This window comes from Myripristis murdjan, chromosome 23 (genome assembly GCF_902150065.1).
Source record: "Myripristis murdjan chromosome 23, fMyrMur1.1, whole genome shotgun sequence".
Classification (NCBI taxonomy): Eukaryota; Metazoa; Chordata; class Actinopteri; order Holocentriformes; family Holocentridae; genus Myripristis; species Myripristis murdjan.
The window spans coordinates 1,040,852-1,059,975 of record NC_044002.1 but is presented as its reverse complement, the minus strand read 5'-3'; the positions used below and the strand labels follow the sequence as shown (position 1 = coordinate 1,059,975).

Here is a 19,124-nt window from a genome sequence, read left to right as displayed (position 1 = left end):
TGGTTCCAGCTGGGAACCAACTTTTTGGCTTTTGAACCAACTTATTTTGGGTCAAAATTCAAATATAGTTTACAAATCAAAACACAACCAGTTCCTTGGCCTGTGTGGGGTGGATGCTGTGTGGTGTGTTAAGTGACAACTTTTAGCAAGGTGATGTGATGTGACGCGAAGCGATCTGATTATCTTGATCTGCACTAGTTTTTGACGTTAGCTTGGTGTGTCATGGGCACAACCATAATAATAGTAATCACCTCTTGTAGAAGTGCAGGAGTGAAAAAACCTTCTTAGTTGGAGGGTCTAAAATTCAAACTAGTTTTCACAAGGATAGAAGTAAAAGAACACACAAAAATACACACACACACACACACACACACACACACACACACACATTGCTTCTTGGCTGGCTCACAGAAATGATGCACACTGATATACTGTCAGCACACTTCCATGCAATGCAGATGTCTTGCTACCAGTCATGTACAGCAGGGGCAGAGTTACAGGCCTCATACCAGCACTACTGTTTCACACCCTGACACACGCTCTGATGGAAGTTGCATGCAAAGAAACATTTCAATCTGGGTCACATATCCCGACAGCCAGAAACATTGCGTGTGGCGTGTCTATGACAACATATAGATTGCTTCGAAAATACTTGATTCCACCTCATCACATGTAGTTTTTTTCCACGTCAGTATGAAATTGCCTTCTCTTTAAAGTGCAAAAGCGTGACATTACCATTTCCCCAAGTGCTTTCTGTTTTAGCATGCTGGCTAATTAGATGGGTGATAGGAGTGGCACTGATTGGCATTATAAAAGCTGCACTATCACTCCTCACCGGTTCCCGCACCAGCTTCTCCCCCTTCTCTGTTCAAAGTTGCCATCATAGGAATTATTTAAGATAAAAAGACGGTATGAAAAAAAGGATCCTCCCTTGACAGATATTATCATTACAACCTTTTATGGAACTTACTTTTTTTCCCCCTCTTCCCTCTTTCTCTCTCCATCTGTGCCTCTCTCTCTCTCTCTCCCTCTCTTTCCCTCTCTCCCAGGGTATTTTAACAAGAGGAGAAAAAGGCAAGGGGAGAGAGAGAGAGAGAGAAATAGAAGAGTGAGCTCTGTCAATTGGAGTGAGTGCACTACTAAGTCTGGCTTCACTACAAAGGTTAGCAGATCTGACTGTCAATAGTGTCTTGTGGTTGGGAGGGGGAGGAGGGAGGAGACATGGAGGTGAGGTGGTAGTGTGTGTGTGTGCGTGTGTGTGTGTGTGTGTGTGTGTGTGTGTGTGTGTGTGTGTGTGCGCGCGCGCGTGTGTATGTGTGTGTATGTGTGTGTGTGAGGGGGTGTGGGTGGGGGGTGGGGGGGTAGGAGGGTTTCGCTTTGAGAGAAAGAGATACTTTGATATTTCGGAATGTTAGAAGGGTGAATGTGGAGAACTGGAGGTTGGGGATCTAATTACCGGGCCATAATTGGGGGCTGGGGAATAGGTTGCCGTCCTCTCAACTCGCTGCAGATCAATTATGTTAAGAGAACATCTGTAAGTAGAGCTTAATGAGGTCCATTAGAGCAACATGCGCTACCTTCCCTAACGGTGCTTGTCAGCTTCTTGGATGAGCTGGAGTGTGCTGCTGACTGGGGACCTGGTGGAGGGGCTTAAATAGGAGAGGAGGCTCGGCTCACTGCTGCTTTTCCTGCCAGAGAACCAGAGAGACAGACAGGGTGGGAGAAGGTGAGGAAACAGCGGGGAGAGAGAAGTCCTGGGAGCCGCGGTGCGAGGCGCGCCGAGCCGTGGAGGCGAACAGAGGGCTGCTTCATCTGATTTTGCATCCCGGCAACTTCAAGAGAGAGGCGACTTTCCCTCGAACTCCCCAACTCTTTCCACCAACTTTGCCCCAGAATTTCGCGAGGCACACGCACATTAAAGGAGTTGAGAGAGAGCTTTGCGAAAAAGTGCAAGTAGCCTCCTGGACAGTCTGATTTGCAGTCACGAGAATACAGAAACCTAAGACGACACTTCAGAAACTTTGATCATTTGTTCTGGGCATCCCTGGCTCTACTTAAAGGTACGTTTCTGTTATTTCTGGGTTAAAGCTGTTCCGCGCCGTTCAGTGGACATAGAGCTGTGGATTAGCGCTGTGCGTAAAGCAGCGGGCACGCTACGGAGGGAAGATATTAAACCAGCTTAGACTGCAGTGTCCGTGCCACCAAAAAATATGTTTGGCTTCATCCCGAGAAAGGCTTTTCTCTCCTGAATGCGTTAATTAAGGCTGCCATTCAGTCTCAGTGGGTAAAGGAAGCTGCCGTCCGTGTTGCAGGCTATTACGCATCCTGTCTTGGGATAAACTGTGTGGTACTTGGGGGGTTTGGTGCGGGTACCCGCTGTCTTTTAGAGTGAGTGTGTGGGGGTGGGGGCGCAAATAAATAACAAGCTGCTTTTCTGTCCGATTGCAAATGGGCACATTTTCCGTTGGATGAAGGGAAACTTGATCCCGCCGTGTGATGATGTGTTCCTACTACATCCTCCACTTTCACCTTCTTTCATCCATCCTCCCTTCATATCCAGGGATGAATAATTGCCACAACGCAGTGAGTGAAAGGAGGGTATAAGGGCAACGGGAGAGAGGTGGCAGCCTCACACACACTACACACACTCTGGAGCAAATTGCATGATTACCAAGATAGGCCGCCTTGAAATAATTCAATCCATGACAAAACCTAATTACTGGCAGGTAATACCCTGTCAGCTTTAATGCATCTCATCACTCATAATGGCGCGGAGAGCATTTTATGACCCATCTCATTATCGCTGCATTTTAGGCTGGAGCCGCATGCCAACTATTGACTTGTGTCTCCTCCTCCTTCCACAGACTGCCCTCCTCTTCCTACCAAGAATATTTAGGAAAATAACTTGTCAGGCTATGTGTTGGAACGGGGGTGGGGGTGCCCAGGCAGGATGGGCCGCATCCAGTCCAAACTGGGCACTAAATGATGCAGACAGGCGCAATGACAGGGCGAGGTATAATTCCATCTTCTAACTGGGCTACAGGAATGATTTAAATAAAGATTTGTGGGGAAAAGTGCTTATCGATCCGTGTGTGTGTGTGTGTGTGTGTGTGTGGAAAGTGAGAAAAAGAGGAATCAATCGCAATCTCAGACAAGATTGACTTAATTGTCCATATTAGTTGTTTCCCTTTTAAGCTCTTTTATTCTCTTTATTTTCCAGCCTGTAGTTTGTTGTGCAGCTGCTCACACACTTCTCATCACTCAGCCTATGCACGAGATGCACTAAGTTTGGGTAAAATGTAACACAAGTCCAAAGTGACAAAAAGACTTGGCTCTTGACTCTTGCACTTACTCATTTCACACATCGCCTAATTATTTTAAGGCTGGTTTACTGACACTCTCTGCAGTCCTAAAGGCAAAGTTAAATTGATTTACTGAAATAATTAGTTGCAATGATTGAATACAGCCTGTGACAGGAGTGCCTTGCTCTGACGGGAATATCTAAGGTAACAATCTTCTTGCATTTGACCTGGTATCACCTCTCTCCAGAGCTGTGTCCCCATCCAAACGGAGACGAGTTTTCCTCCACTGAACATGGCGTGGAGTTAACACCCCAGTTATCCACACACCGGCTCTGTAGAGGCTCTATCATAATTAGCTGTTCGCGAGCGAGGAGATATCAGAGGCAATGCGTGTGTAAATTAGCGTTCGTGCGTAAAAACAAGCCGTGAAGAGCAAGCGTTTTGGCCCAGTGTCGTTAAACTACAGAAACTGTGATGGTGAACACTTCTCACTACTAGCTGTTATCTGTGCGTCTCCAAATCAAACACACCTGCGCTTCTCTCTCTCTCTCTCTCTCTCTCTCTCTCTCTCTCCTAATGCACTTTGCGCGCACCCAGCCCCGAGACTGAAGGACATTGCAAAGAGTCGGCATTTCGGGGGCGCGCACGCGTGCATGCGCTCCGTTAGTGGAGCCGCTGGTAATAAGTGAATGACCTTATCGTGGTGGTGTAATGTCTCACTGGTGAGGGATTGGGTTTGGAGATAATAAAGCTGGGCTTCACCGGTCCTCGCCTCTCAGTCGCTTGATGGAGACGCTGGCCTGAGCCCCGCGGAGTCCCTGCACTGTCCACGGCGGGCAAGAGGAACACCTGTAGCTGGGGTACAGCCAACGACGTCGCTCTGATCCATGTGGAGCTCATTATTTCATTCCTGAAGATCACTCCGGTGCGACGCGCAACACCAGTTTGGTGAACTTTTTCTTTTTTTCTTTCTTTTTATTATTGCTCAGAGGGAATCTGAAATCTGGAATCCGTCCCCGGAGTTAGAGGCTTCTGCTTAACTTGTTCCAGAAAGGTGAGCCTAGTTGGACACAAATAGCATATCACACATCATTAGGCTATTTGGTATTTTTGTGTTTACTGGCGACACTGAAAACTCCCTACTTCCATTTTGCATCATGATCAAAAACAAATAAACAGCATATTATTATTATTATTATTATTATTATTATTATTATTATTATTATGCGGCGATGTAAAATTTCAACATATTTGAAAATAGGTGGGCGTGAAAACAGAAAATGGGATTGTATGCTTGTTGGTGGGGCTGCGGTCACTATCTGCGAGAAGAAACAGGGTGAGGGGGGACAGTACGTCCCTCCAGTTATTTGTGTGAACGGTGTCCGGTGGCACGTCAAAGCGCTGATTAGCAGGCTGCGTGCTGAGGGAGCCGCTAGGATTAGATGGTCGCTGCGCCGCGGAGGGGAAGCATCTCTTTGTCATCCTGTCATTCGCTCCCTGCGTCTCGATCTCGCACAACTCCACTCACCGAGAAACGTGCTTTTTTACCGCTGAGTGTGACGCCCCGTACGGCAGCGGACCGCCGCTCGAACGCATCCTTCGCCTGTTGGCCGGTGTTTTTCCCCCCTTTTCATTCCTCTCTGGTCGCCGAGGTGGATTGTTCCTCCTAACAAAGCCTCCCCTGCCAGCCTGCAGACAGCTGCTCTCTGGACCAGGCGGCTCCGGGTTGCATGGTGGTGCTTCGACTGCTGAAGCGGCTCAACAAATGCAGAAAAGGGAGAAAAGTTTCGGTAAGACGCTTTCTACGCGCTTTGCTTTATCGGCTATACCAACGTTTCATGTCTGCTGTAATTTGGTGTGTGTATATACGCCGAGAAGTTACAGCACCACAGCTTTGCGTCCGTCGAGGGCGACGTCTCCACATCTGCTCTAACCTGACTCATTATTTCTCTTAGTATTTCATAAACAGCCTTTTTGTGCCAAAACGCTAAACACACATGATCCAGCGTTGTGTTATAGCCTATATAGCCGAGCGGCTCCCCATATCGGGAATAATCAGTCTCTGTTGTGTGTGCTTGTGAAAGCTGCATGGTAAATTGAGTCTCTGTGTTAAATCCCTTATTGGCCTTTACAACACTCAGCTGCCATGGCAACAGTAATTAAACTGATCGGGTGAAATGTCAGCATCTTGCCGCCGTGCAGCTGGGACTCAAATAGCGTGATCGTGGCTACTCTGCCCTCTTCCCTCCATCATCCTCCATCCGTTACGGGCTGAGATGATGATACATGTGGACGAGGACGCGCACGCAGCCTGGTTGCCCACAATGAGCGAGGCAAAGGGAGGAAAGGGAGGATACAAGTCAGCGAGCAAATAAAACAGATATCATAAGGCCCCAGAGCAGCTGTAATTTCCCCTCCTTTATGGAAAATGGATCTTTTGTTCGGCGCTTCCCACCCTCCGGGGCAATCGGAAGACCGAAGTGGCCAGATTCCTGCCATGCTTCTGCCCGTCGGCTCTGAGTTGATTGCAGACTGAGTCGAAACTCTTCCTTCTCCCCCTCTCTCTCTCTCTCTCTCTCTTTTTTGGCTTGGTTATGAGTAGCGGGGACTTTGCTTTGTAGCATTAACCAGGCTGGACGGATCAGTGGGGCTGCTGAACAGGGCGGCGGAGATCAGCCAAGCAGCCGTGCGCCCCGTTCCCACTCTTCTCTTATCCAGCCAATTAACAGATCAGCAGCTCCAGCACAACGGAACAAATGGGCTTCGCTCATTACGGGCACTGCAACCTGTTTGATGTGGGTGTGTGTGGACTGAAAAAGCATCACAAGTATTTCTATTATCTATCTTTTACTAAAACAGCCACTCTTTGATGCATGGGTTGATCCTGCAAAATGTCAGAGCATGAGGGTCTTTATGTGTAGTCTACCATACTGTTCATTCACATGTTAACCTATTTTGTTCAACTCCCAGCTCACGGAGTAGTTCAAGGCTTTCATAAAAAATAAATAGATAAATAAATAGATAAAAAAAAAAAAAAAAAAAAAAAAAAGTTTGGCCCAGGGTGCAAAATGCTAAGAAATGAATTTACCTGTATTTGAATGGTTTTGAATTTACAGTTAAAATGGTAAAAGTTGATACTGTGTAAAGTTAGTGCTTCAAAATGAATGAGACCCCTCAACTATGTCATGCAAACTGAACTTTTATTTTTGCCAACACTGTCAACACTGCTTAACAGTATAATCTAATAACATTTATAAATGGGAACCCTTTCAAGAGGTACATTTTGTGTTTGTGTGTGTGTGTGTGTGTGTGTGTGTGTGTGTGTGTGTGTGGTGAACAGGGGGACAAAAGGGAGTGGGGGGTGTCCCTCTCCTCAGGGAATGGAAGGAGAATACTAATTCCAGCCTGGTGTGAAGCCACATTGCCCCCCACCCCCCACCCCCCACACCCTCATGGGCCAACAAAGCCTGAGCACAGCCAGCCCAGGCCAAACAATACGGGCCGCTTACAAAGCCTCTCGGCTGTAGCCACACCCCTTTAAACAGAGAGGGGGTCAATGCAAAAAGTGTCCAGAAGAAATCTGAAACTATGGCTTTGTGTCTGTATGGGCATCTGGTTAGGATTAATGTGTGAATCACATGTTACCTTACTGTCAGTCAAAGTTCAGCTGCTCTTTTTGTATTTCATTTGTTATCGAATGAGTTTATTTCATCAGGGGCCATGTAGAAAATACAGTAAACTCAAAGAAGAAAGATGCTTTGTACCCAACTTAACGAAAGAGCTCATTTCCATCATGCAGTCCCAAGCACAGATGTAAAAAACCCAGACTTTCTCCGTAATCCCCATTCACATGTTGTATTTAATATATAGAATTTTTCCCTTTTCTATTTAATTAGCTATAGTCTTGTTTCTATTTTATTTTGTTTGTTGTAATCTATTGCTGCAGACCATTTCTATAAAATCATCAATTAAATTTGATCTTAACCTGTTCAAATCCACAGATCGGTGGAGCTCTGGGGTAAGGTTAGGGTTTGGGGACGCCAGTGACACAAGCCAAAACCTCACTAGCTCACATAAAGTGAAATTTTACCAAAATGTAGATAACATAGTGTAAAAGGTATGTTGTGATTTCATTGTTTTATCATTGAGCGCAGCCTCGTCATTGTTCTTCAAATGTGATGTACTAAAAATGAGAGCCAAAAAAGAAAAGTAGATTTTTCCTTCATGTTTGAGCGGATGCCGTGTACGCTGTCTTTTCCACATCCTAAATGAGCTCATTTTCAGAAACTAGAGGGTCTTGCCTTTCAAATGAGGCATACATGCATTTTGGCCTGACAGCTCTTCTGTTATATGCATTTTCATTTGGGTATGCCAAAATTTAAGGGAAAAAATTGGAGGTTTTTACTGGGTAAAAGTTGTCTTTCTTTTCCAAAGAGGACTTCCAGGAAAGCTTGCTCTTCCTCAGTGGTAAATGCGCCTGTGTCACACCAGTGTTTTTTAAACCTTTTCCCTCTCTTCCTCCTTCCAGGTATACAAATGCTCTCCGTCCAGCCGGACACCAAGCCAAAGGGCTGTGCCGGCTGCAACCGGAAGATCAAGGACCGCTACCTGCTGAAGGCCCTCGATAAGTACTGGCACGAGGACTGCCTCAAGTGTGCTTGCTGCGACTGCCGGCTGGGCGAGGTGGGCTCCACGCTCTACACCAAAGCCAATCTCATCCTGTGCCGGAGAGACTACCTACGGTAAGAGAGCCACCCCGGCCTCACGGCGTAGCATTAATGCAAACTCGGGTACCATCGCACTTGAGTTGTGGTGCATCAGAGTATGTAGCAGATGTAGCAGAGGGTAAACCCACCAAAACCCACTTCACCCCCCTTTTTATTTACAGCAATAGAGCTCACTTACCTTTTTATCCACAGAGACAGCTCTTTTTTATTTGCAGGGATAGAATTCATCCTCCCTTTTATTCCACAATGAGCTTGTTTTGATTTAAAGGAATAAAGTTTATCCACCTTTTATTTACAGGAACAGAGTAGAATCTGCTCTTCTTTATTCATGGGGATAGAATTTATCATCTTTTTATTTGCAGGAATAGAGATGTAGTTTCTTTCTTTCAGCTCTTCTTTTCTCTTTGTGGGAATAGATTTTAATCTCATTTTTTAGCTGGTGTAAAAATGTGTCACCTCAACTCAAACTGATTTTTGTTTATATTGTTGGCTGTTGGAGGTCATAGTTTATATTCCTTTTCGTTTAGCTGGATTTATCAAAATTGTGCCATTATCCTACAGGACAATCAGTAGTGCTTCTCGGCACTTTTGAGGTAGTACTGGCTGGTAGGATGCCTGCTGTTTCGTGGCTATCAGGAAAAGCCAGTTACACCTCCCCTCACACCTCACTACTTCAAACCTGGCCTCAATCACTCGCACTTTGGCTTTTGTGGCTGCTGGATGAGCCAGCCACAATGTTTTTTTTTTTTTTTTTTTTTTTTTAAACCCACAGCTCCCAGTATTGTGGTTGTCCTGCTGTCCATGTCCTTCCCAGAGTGACAGTAGCCTGCTGGGAGCCAAACAGCTGCCGGCTTTGAAGCTGTTTAAATAGATCTGAATTCTAAACAGTGAGCGTGTAGTTAAAGGGAAGCTTTCTGTCTCCGTAGTTACAGGGACTCACTCTTTTCTGCTTTCAGGTCATAATTTGATGCTATTGGGATATGATGCTTGGATACGTTGAATATTATAGTGGATATTTATTAGCATGTTCCAACATTCGGCTGCAGAAAAAACAGGTTTTTGACGCGTACTGCTACAATTTTATTAGAGATGAAGAAGGATGCGTGCTAATAGTATCCTTAAGGTTTCCTAAAACATGCTGGTACAAGATAGTTTTAGACATTTTATACCTGCAGGTTCTTGGGTATATTTGCCCTTGGTGTTGTAAATGGCTACAGTAAGCTGCTGTAAGTTTGATAATGGGTGAATAAATGGGAGTTAATAATACAGCATTTCATCAACATCAGCATTTCAGCAGTTCATCTGGCAAATGTAAGGAGGCTCAAAATCACATTTAAAATTATTAAATATTAACAAATTTAGAATTTAACCCAATGAGATTTTAGGACTTCAAAAATATATTGCATTTTGGAGATAGCAAATCATGGCATGTACAGTGCGCAGTAGTGTGTACAGGTGAATTTCACACTTGGGGCTTGTAGTTTTGGTAGGCATTGCTGCGCACTGTGCAGCACATAACTAATGTATAGCAGGCTTCAATGATGAGTGGGCTCTGCATGCTCGCTGTAGGCAGTGGCACAGTTCATTTAATTTCCACATTAGGGATGAGAGAGCCCCTATTAGGTACAGTAGACAAACAGGCTTTGGGGAGTCGCTGTTGTGAAGTACTGCCAGAGGGTAACGAAAGGCAAAGATTACCATACCATAGTAAAGGCTCATTGACTGGGCCTGACAAGCTTTCAATACGTCCTGCACACCGGCCAAGCCCCTTAAAGGACCATACCAGTGACTCTGGAGTGTTTGGCCAGCTTACTAGAATTTACTCACACATTTTACATCACAGCAAACCATTTTGAAAATCATGCAGGGATACTAAACTTTTCACAACATATAATCAAAATCCCTCAGTTTTCAAATTTGATATTTTAGTTGAAACACCAAACCACCTTATAGTGTTCATATAAAGTCCATTCATAAACCTGATAATAAGAACTGATAATTGGCTGTGTAAAGGAAACGTTTCCCCAGGAACTATTTTCCGGTAGAGAGATCGTATCACCCCGCCCAATTTTAAGTCATCAAAAGCAGTGCTGCTGCTTTTAGGAAAACTAATGTGGACCACTTTATTATGGTGATGGAATACTGGTGTGAAGAAAGTTTGAAGTTCATTTTGATATCGTAGTGGAGTGAATGGAAACCAATGGCTGGAGAAAAGGGAGGGAACATGATAGCGGAGTTCTAAAATATGTGTGCTTGCTTTGGGATGAGATTAACAGAAACATTAAGTTCATACATTTCTCAGCTTTTGTTTCCATGAGCTTCTTGTGATACAGCATGACGCAATACAACACGCTGTAGTTTCCATAAAGCATAAAAATTAGTTGCCAGCAAATAATTAAAAATGGCAAAAAAAAACTACAAAAAAATCACAAAAATGAAGGGGCGTTTCCATTACATCTGTTTAGCAAATGAGGCGTGATATCCTGTGTGTGGGAATGATGTAATGTTGCTATGGGCAACCAGTTTGTTTGCTAGATACATGGCCAAGCCTAGTTTTGCAAAGATGCCTCTTTCTATTTGTATTTCCAAACCTTAATAAATAATTGTATTGCACTGCTTTTTCCTTCCTAATATCAGCTTTTCATTATTTGCATATATGAGACAAATGTCTTGATTTCTTCATGTGTTCACCTGTACCTGTTGAAATGACCACACCCCACCATTACAGCAGCTCTGTCTGAGGTCAGAGGTCAAAGAGCAGCTGCTCATGAGCATGTTCTGTATTTATTTGGCAGATGCATTCCCATTGCAAACTATCACATTTCTGTTTATCAATATAAAAAGTGAGTGTGACTACTTTAAGTTGTGTTCCTATGATTTTACTTCACATTTACATCTGTTTCTATCAAGCATTTTGTGCTCAAAACACATAAAAAAAGGATGATGGAAACATGGTTACTGATAAGATTTCACATAACATGACATGGTACAACACAATATGATAATACGGTCTAATTTCCAGACACTCTGGCTTCTTAAACAGTAGAGTTTCATAAAAGTATATTGTCATATAGTTGCATATAGGGCTAGGCAATATATTCATATAATATCAATAATGTGATATGAGACAAGATCTTGTCTAAGATTTAGGACATTGTAATATGGTGATATGTGTAGTCTTCCTGGTTTTAAAGGCTGCATTACAGGAAAGGGATGCAGTTTTCTCACTTTATTTGACTGTTCTGTTATTTCATCACATCCATGTTACTAATGACTATTTATCACAAATCTCATTGTGTAAATATTTTGTGAAAGCTAAATAATCATCTCTACAATATATTGTCAAAAGCACTGTGATATTTGATTGTGTCTGTCGCCAAGGACGTAGGCATATCATGATTAGATAACACAAATACCAAATACATATCTAGACATACCCATATATCTATACCTATACACACACACACACACACATACACACACACACACACTTCCCACTGTGCACCTCCAAGATGATTCTTGTAGCAGAGAGAATCAGAACAAAAACTGTAAATATCAATCGTAGAATCAGTTGATGTGGACATTGTTTGCCCAACACCAATGCACACAGTCGGCCCGGGTGAGCATCTCTGAATACGCGTGCAGGGTAAGAGGGAGACCAATTCCAACATGTTATTCTTTCATCTTCAAAGTTCAAGGTGACTGAATTGATTTGATGCTTGCTATCACGCGACTGGCCTGCCTGGCGAATGCGCCCTGACATCTCCTCACTGCTGGCTAATGAATGGCAAATATAGCAAACCGCAGCACTCCACATCTGATCTGCAGAGCAACAAAGAAAGCCAGGCTCCATCAGAGAAGCAATCAATGGCTGCAACATCACAAAAGCAATAGCATTTTACACACACACACACACACACACACACACACACACACACAAAAAAAACTCAGTCAAAAATATTATTTCTACTTGTGTTTATCTCAGTCTGTCAGCCCAGGTTAGGAGCAAGTGAGGAAAAATAAGGATGACTTAAGATTAGTCCATTTTTATATTCCGTTGGTTTTAAAAGTAAATTATTTGAGGCTTCATTATAACCGCCTCCCTCCCCCCCCCACACACACACACGCACGCACACACACAATCCCCACCCCCCCACCTTGGAATCAATCCTATTCTGCTTAGCAGGGTGGCATGTTATTAGGCCTGACATAACCAGGGTTAATAGAATTCTTCAGGGGTCTACAACCATGAGCGATGTGATCCCACCAGCAGAGAAATAATAATCCCCTATCGCAACACATGCACGAAAAAAGAAAGAGAAAGAGAGAGGGAGAGGAGGAAAAAAAAAAAACAAATTAAATAAGGGAAGGAAAAAATTGTAAGCTTCGCCAGTCCCTGCCTCTTTCTTTGTGATCAAATATGATGTTCCGAGGAAGAGAAGAGAGGAATTTGTTTATGTCTGTTTTTTGCTCTCTTACCCAGCCAGGCCCCTCTCATATACCTGCAAAATAATTATTGGTATTATCTCCTTGATTTGTGTGTTGCTTACTCCGAAGATGGAGAAATACAGCGGGAACATTTTATCACCAAATTATCCTTTTGATACCGAAAACCTCCATTGATGATACCGGTAATAGCGGCAATGCTACTGTTTATGCTGATGTGTGATTTTTCAAGGCGTGGGCGATAAGGTTGTAAGCCCAGAGCAGGGGAAGAGAGCAGACAGACTGACACATTTAAGTTAGGAAAACGCTGAGAAAATGAAGACTGCGACAGCCTACCGGCCGCAGACAACAAAACTGGTGGCTCCAAGGCTGGGTTGCAAGCGTGAAAAAGCTGTTGGGCATCAGTTAATGGAAAACTGTAAATTCCAGGCATCCATTTTAAAGACAGCACCAGGAGAACACTTATTTATTTATCTATCTATTCATTCATTTTTTAATCCAACTTCAATTTTCCTCTACAGTGGTTTTACTAAGATTGTAAATGCAAGCAAACTCACAGAGCCGTCAACATGGCTGGATTTATTACCGTTTTGGAAAGCTGGCTATCAGTGAAAGATAACCAACATGTAGAGCACGGCTCAGTGTAATAACTTATATTTTTTTTCCCCCCTCGTTCAGAACCAACTTTGTGGTCCGCAGCCACCTTGTATAAACATGTATGTAAATGCAAATGAAAAATGTATCTCGTCATCATCTGATGTCTGGCTTATGATGCATTGTCAGTTTGCGTGTAGGAGTCAGGCATGACTGTGACATGAAGTCAAGCTTTATCTCTGAGGAACGGCGAGGGGTGAAGAGAAAAGGCTTAGGCCGTATGAAACGCTATTCTTTTTTTTTTTTTTTTTTTAGGGGGGGGGATCTAATTTAGATACATTCTTTCCTCATGAACATATGTCATATCTTGAATAAAACATAAAACCCGGTGGTGACTTAGAGGCATCGCAGCACGCGACAGCTTGCCAGTTAGCAGATAGTTTTCTGAGCTCTAAATGTGGTGGGGAGGGCAGAGGGCAGGACACAGCTCTGTCCAAATGATGCACAACATCATTTCACACTAAATTGTCAGCAGGCTCGATCAGGGGTTTTCCAACTTTCTCATGCTGTGAATCCCCAAGTTGACTGTCATTAAGCCCCGGACCCCCACTTGAAGTGATTTTGCCATCAGGACTCAGGATATGACAAGATGTTTTGGTTTGTGTTCATTATGGATTTGTTTAGGTGTCATATTTGTCACATGAATTCAAAGTGGTGAGGTTACAACATTATGTTAAAATAATCATTCAAACATGTTTTTGGGTAGCTGTTTAGTGAATTAACTCTTTGAAACCTGGGCACGTTCATGTTCAGCAAATTAGTAAGAAATGACCTGAAAATGAGCATGAAATTAGAAGGAAAAAAAAAAAAAAACAGAAGAATCATTGGAAAATGATTATCCCCACTTTGCAAACCACTGGGCTATTCACACGTTATTAAAGGACCCAATCACTTTTCATGTTTAGCCAAATGTTTACAAAAAGTATGTATTTCATGTTTCTGCTTATCTTTTCCCAAAGCAAGCAGTCTTCTTTTAGAACTCCAACATTACATTTTCCTCCCTTTCATCCAGCCTCTGGTTTCCAGTCATTCCACCACGACATGAAAATGAACTTTGAGAAACTTCAAACTTTCTTCGCACCAGTGTTCCATCACCATAATAAAGTCCTCCACATGAGTTTTCCTAAAAGCAGCAGCACTGTTGTGTTTTGATGACTTCCAATTGGGTGGAGTGAAACAGTGTCTCTGCCAGAAAAAAGTTTGCTTTCCACAGCCAATTATCATTTCTGTGGTTTCTAACTTTTGACAACTTTGTTAGTTGCAGAAGCAGAACATTATAAGTTGGCTGCTTCAACCAAAAATTCAAATCTGAACATGGGGGGGATTTTGATTATATGTTGTAAAATCTTAAGTACCCTGCATGATTTGTAAAATGGTTTTTTGCAATGTAAAATGTGGAGAAATTGTAGTAAACAGGCCAAACATTCAAAATCACTGGCGTGGTATGGTGCTTTAAACACACAGTGGACGGTAAAGTGTTGCGCGCACACACACACACAGACACACACACATACACACACCTCAAAACCCTCTGATTTTAGAGTAGCCACAACACAACATCCCGCTCACCTCAGGATAGCTGTGCTCCTGGGAGATTTGCAGGAAGCTTGGTGTAGTTTGTCATCAGCTCTCTCCTCCCTGATTCTCTGCAGGCTGAAAGATTCAGGCCAGCTCCTCTTTCTCTAATGACCAGCACAGATGTTCAGCTGTTCTCCCCGCTAACATTGAAGGGCATCAGGACATCCTCAGCCCGGCCGCTGGTCACTCTGACACTGCTTACTCTACTGCACTGCATTACTACTGGAGTGCACTGAGACAAAAGGAAATGAACAAGGCCTACTTAAAGGACCACACCAGTGATTTTGAATGTTTGGCCCATTTACTACAATTTCCCCACATTTTACATCGCAACAAACCATTTTGCAAATCACTTAATTTTCAAAAGTAGACTGCTCACCTGATACAGCCACCTTATAATGTTGTGCTTCTACGGCTAACAAAGTTTTTGCCGTTCATAAACCATAGCGCTGATAACTGGCTGTTCAAAACAAACCTTTCCCCAGGGACTATTTTTTGGTGGAGAGACCGTTTCATTCCACCAAATTTAGCAAAAGTAACGTGAATAACTTTATTACAGTGATGGAATACTGGTGTGAAGAAAGTTTCTGAAAGTTCATTTGCATATTGTAGTGAAATTAATGGAAACCAATGGCTGGATAAAAGGCAGGAAAAATGATGTAGGAGTTCTAAAATATGACTGCCTCTGGAAAAGATGAGTAGCCCATGAAGGATATACATTTTGTAGATGTTAAGCTAGACATGCAAAATCACTGGTCTTGTCAACATTGAGCTTCACAAAATTCAGATTCTTCTAAACTAATAAACTCAACCACCAGGTCACATCAAAGGAAAACAGACATGGGGATTACCAACTCTGTTTCTTTGAAAATTGTAAAGTTGCAGGTTCTCGGGAGGTGTGTGTGCAGTATGTGAGTGTGTATGAGTAGGGCGTGTGCGGTCAAAAAGTTGCGATGACGGTCGGAATTTTAATCTCGGCTTTCTCTTCTACCATTGAAATACACTGTTTTCCAGGAAGTATATGATTTTGATATAAAAATACAAGCAAATCAAAAAAAAATATATCAACGCCACCTCTTCAACACCTGCGCTCCTACAGGTTGGTTCAGAGCTTTATTGTAAATTCGAGTAGAGATCTCAGTGTTTCTAAACGTGCTGCTGAATTCAGGGACGTGTCTAACATGAAGCACAAGACATGGAGATCTTTTTTATTTGATGTCACGCTGCAGCCATAAAACAACGGCATGTTGGCTTTGCATATTTCTCTCAATATCAGTGTGATGGAGCTTCAATGAAGCTGCAACCAGCAGCCACACAGTATGGATGTGACACTGTGCTGCAATGTAGAAACAAACGTTTTGTAACTTTGACTTAAGGGGAAATTGAAGGTGGGGTCAGAGGTCAGTGCTTAAATAAAATAAGCTCTGGCTCCAGGTGTCAAGATTTTGTTAGTGTCACCACGCGGTTTGCAGGATGTCTTTCATTCTTGACCTGTTAAGCCTCTGTGACAAGTGAAGAATGACTTCAGTAGGTATGTTAAAAAGCTGATTTGTAAATAACAATAATTCTATAGGATCACGTCAGCTGGATGCAGCTTCCCTTGTCTGCTGTTTCTCAGTCCAGGGTTTGACTCGGCTCCAAGGTCAGCTTCAGAAAGTGTGTGACGCCGGAGATAATGTTGTTTCCTTCCCTCTCCCATGACTGCACCTGTGCTGTAATTGTTTTTTTGGAGGAGAAAGGGGGAGGGCTTTTTTTTTTTTTTTTTTTTTTTTTTTTTTTTGAAGGATGTGGTTCTCTGAAAGGTTACAATGCCTACTGTGCCGGTGAATGCCACCATCATTACTTACTCTGTCCTTGTGCTTCACGACGCTTTTGTTTTTTCCTTCGGAGCGGCGGCGTTTCAGCCGCCGCGACTTGCACTCCCGATGATTCCCGAGCAGCAGCATTAAAGGCTGCAGTTTAGATCTCAAAGTCAGTCACATGGAGCAAAACTTGCCGACTAAAAGCGCTTTAGCTCACCCACTCATTTGATTTCTCAAACTAATTGCTTTCCCCTGGATTTTTTTTTTTTTTTTTTTTTTTTTTTGGAGAACATCTCATCAATCAGGATGCATTAAATTGCACAAAATTACCCCCAAGGTTAAAGTAGAAGATGGCATGCAAAGGTCTTCATTTTCAATTGGATGGTTGCTTTATTTTTCAGGGAGGAATTTTTTTTTTTCTTTTGAGGCGTCAAAGAAGCAGCCTTCAATTTTCAAATCCTTTGAGCACTCGAGGGGGAGAATTTGCCTGGCATGCTTTGGTTCATTCAAGGCGCCAGATTGCATCCTGTCTCCGCTGCTTGTTATTACAATAGACCACTCACCACGCACAAAAGGGGCTCTCCTGCTGAAGGTTTTAATGGGACTCAAGGTGGAGAATGTACCACTCGGTCTGTCAGTCCCCACCACTTTACCTTCTTATTCCTTCATCTCCTCGGACACCCCCCACCCCACCCCGAAACCCCCTCCCTAACTTTCCTCTCCATCTCCCTCTCAAGTCTCGGCCCTCTTGCCCTTCTTTGATGCCGCTAATCAGGCTCTCCATCACATAAGAGAGCCGTAGATGATTACCTGATTCTAATTACATACAAGGGGAAACTTTGTTTGATGTCTTTTGTGTGTTTCTCCCTCTGGCTCCTATAGCTTTCACCCCCCCACCCCACACACCCCACCCCCCTTCCCCCTGGAGACTCCTCTGCGAGGCTAGACATACACAACAGCGAGGCGGCCACGGCGCTACAAGGTGAACTATTCCCCGGCACGTGTTATTATTAATAACTGTCAGAAAGAGGGGTCACCCAAGACAACTCCTTGAAAAGAACCCTGGGCGAGGCAAGTAGGCCGCAGCTGGGTGTGTTGTAAAACAATACCCCCCTTCCCCCCGAGGAGACACACTGCTTAAAGCAAGAATAATGCATGGGAGAGAGGGGAGAGCTGCGCAGCCACATTTTTCGGCCGTGAAAAATTAAGATGTCACCACCTGGCGCTTTTAAGCATACCTTTACCACCGAGCTGAAGGTATTAGAATATGAATAGGCCGGGGCTATAACTTTCAACATCCTTTTTTGTGCTCTCTCTCTCTCTCACTCTCTCTCTCTCGCACCCCTGCATTGTCATTAAAGTTTAGCACTCTGATGGCGGTGTTAAATTCAAATGGCTGGTGAGCACAGAACCACCAGGAGATAAAAAATGGGAGAAATGCTAATCACCACATCAAATTATGGGACATCTCTAGTTAGTAGAATTCATGGGGACTTTAGTGCCTTTTTAGCTGCACAACAATGCAGCCTTGGTGGAAATACAGTGGATGCAATTAAGGTTTGAAAGCCCAACCTAAATGTCTTCAGTGAGGAGTAAATAGATGTTTATTTTGATCAGGTAATTGTTTGATTGAGGCAAAGTCACGACTGAAAAGTATTTCTCACCTTGAAATTGCTTTGCTGCACCCCTCACACCTACACATATTTGAATCTCAGATGTTCCCATTTCTATAAGTTATTTCTTTTCAGAGAGGGGGAAAGAATGTGACAGCAATTTATTTCTTCTAACCTTTTCATTAGGTTTTTAGGCTTCACTCAGTTTGAATGCATCACAAATCCAGCTTTAATGTCCTCGACTCTACCACATAGACATCCTGATACATCACTCCAATCTCTCCAAATGAAATTGGTTTTGGTGGGGTCAAGGTTCAGAGAGTGGTCTATGTTATGATTTTATCTAATCTGAGCGGGGGAATAGAATGGGGTAATCCCCTCCCCATGTAGCTATCAGAACTATAGCTTCGCATTTTCATGCCAGAGTGCAAGGGTCTAAAATTGCTGCATGACTTTCCCTGTTTGTTTTTAGGATTTGAAGTGAACTGAGATGTGTCCTACTGCAGCAATTCCTCCCACGCAGTCAGTGAGCGGCAGTGATGGTTTAGGTGGTTGCAGTGAGAGGGATAATCTCATAGATTGTCCGGGGAAAACTCCTAGCTTATTTATTGTGTAATACTTACATTCTTGAAAATGGCAGTGAATGGCATCTGATCCTCTGAAAGAAAGCCATTTGGGCTTGTGATTTCTACCAATGATAATACAGCCCAGGACAGTAACTACCTCGGTAATGAGTAGACAGTTGTGAAGTCCTCCAGTAAGCAGAAATCCTCCAGTAGCACTGTGACTTGCTCTGAGGCAATCGGCTCTCCCCCCTACTGATTAATGAACAACAAAAGAGGCGAGGCTGGGAATAGTTGCAACACATTTTGTCTCAGCACCTTTTGACTAGAGCGCTCAAATTTTGACACAAAGTTCCCACATTTATGTTACCTCTATGATGGGTTCATTTTTAATGCTAGGGCAAAACTGAGCCTACACTATGATATACGGGATATTAAG

The 19,124-nt window shown here is 43.3% G+C and overlaps 1 protein-coding gene across 5 annotated transcripts in view; it reads left to right on the top strand.

Annotated features, from left to right (window-relative positions):
* The first annotated feature begins 1,598 nt into the window (after nucleotides 1-1,598).
* The window catches only part of lmo3 (LIM domain only 3), a 50,903-nt gene continuing 33,377 nt past the window's right edge, over nucleotides 1,599-19,124 (top strand). The window contains exons 1-3 of one of the 5 annotated variants that reach the window (XM_030046366.1): nucleotides 3,633-4,162; nucleotides 4,292-4,356; nucleotides 7,831-8,044. In XM_030046366.1, the coding sequence (XP_029902226.1) occupies nucleotides 7,839-8,044 (206 nt within the window). In that variant the 5' untranslated portion in view covers nucleotides 3,633-4,162; nucleotides 4,292-4,356; nucleotides 7,831-7,838. Of the gene's footprint in view, nucleotides 2,061-3,386; nucleotides 3,507-3,632; nucleotides 4,357-4,728; nucleotides 5,093-7,830; nucleotides 8,045-19,124 lie in introns of those variants that run through there. The other 4 variants (XM_030046367.1, XM_030046369.1, XM_030046365.1 and 1 more) reach the window with 4 other exon arrangements.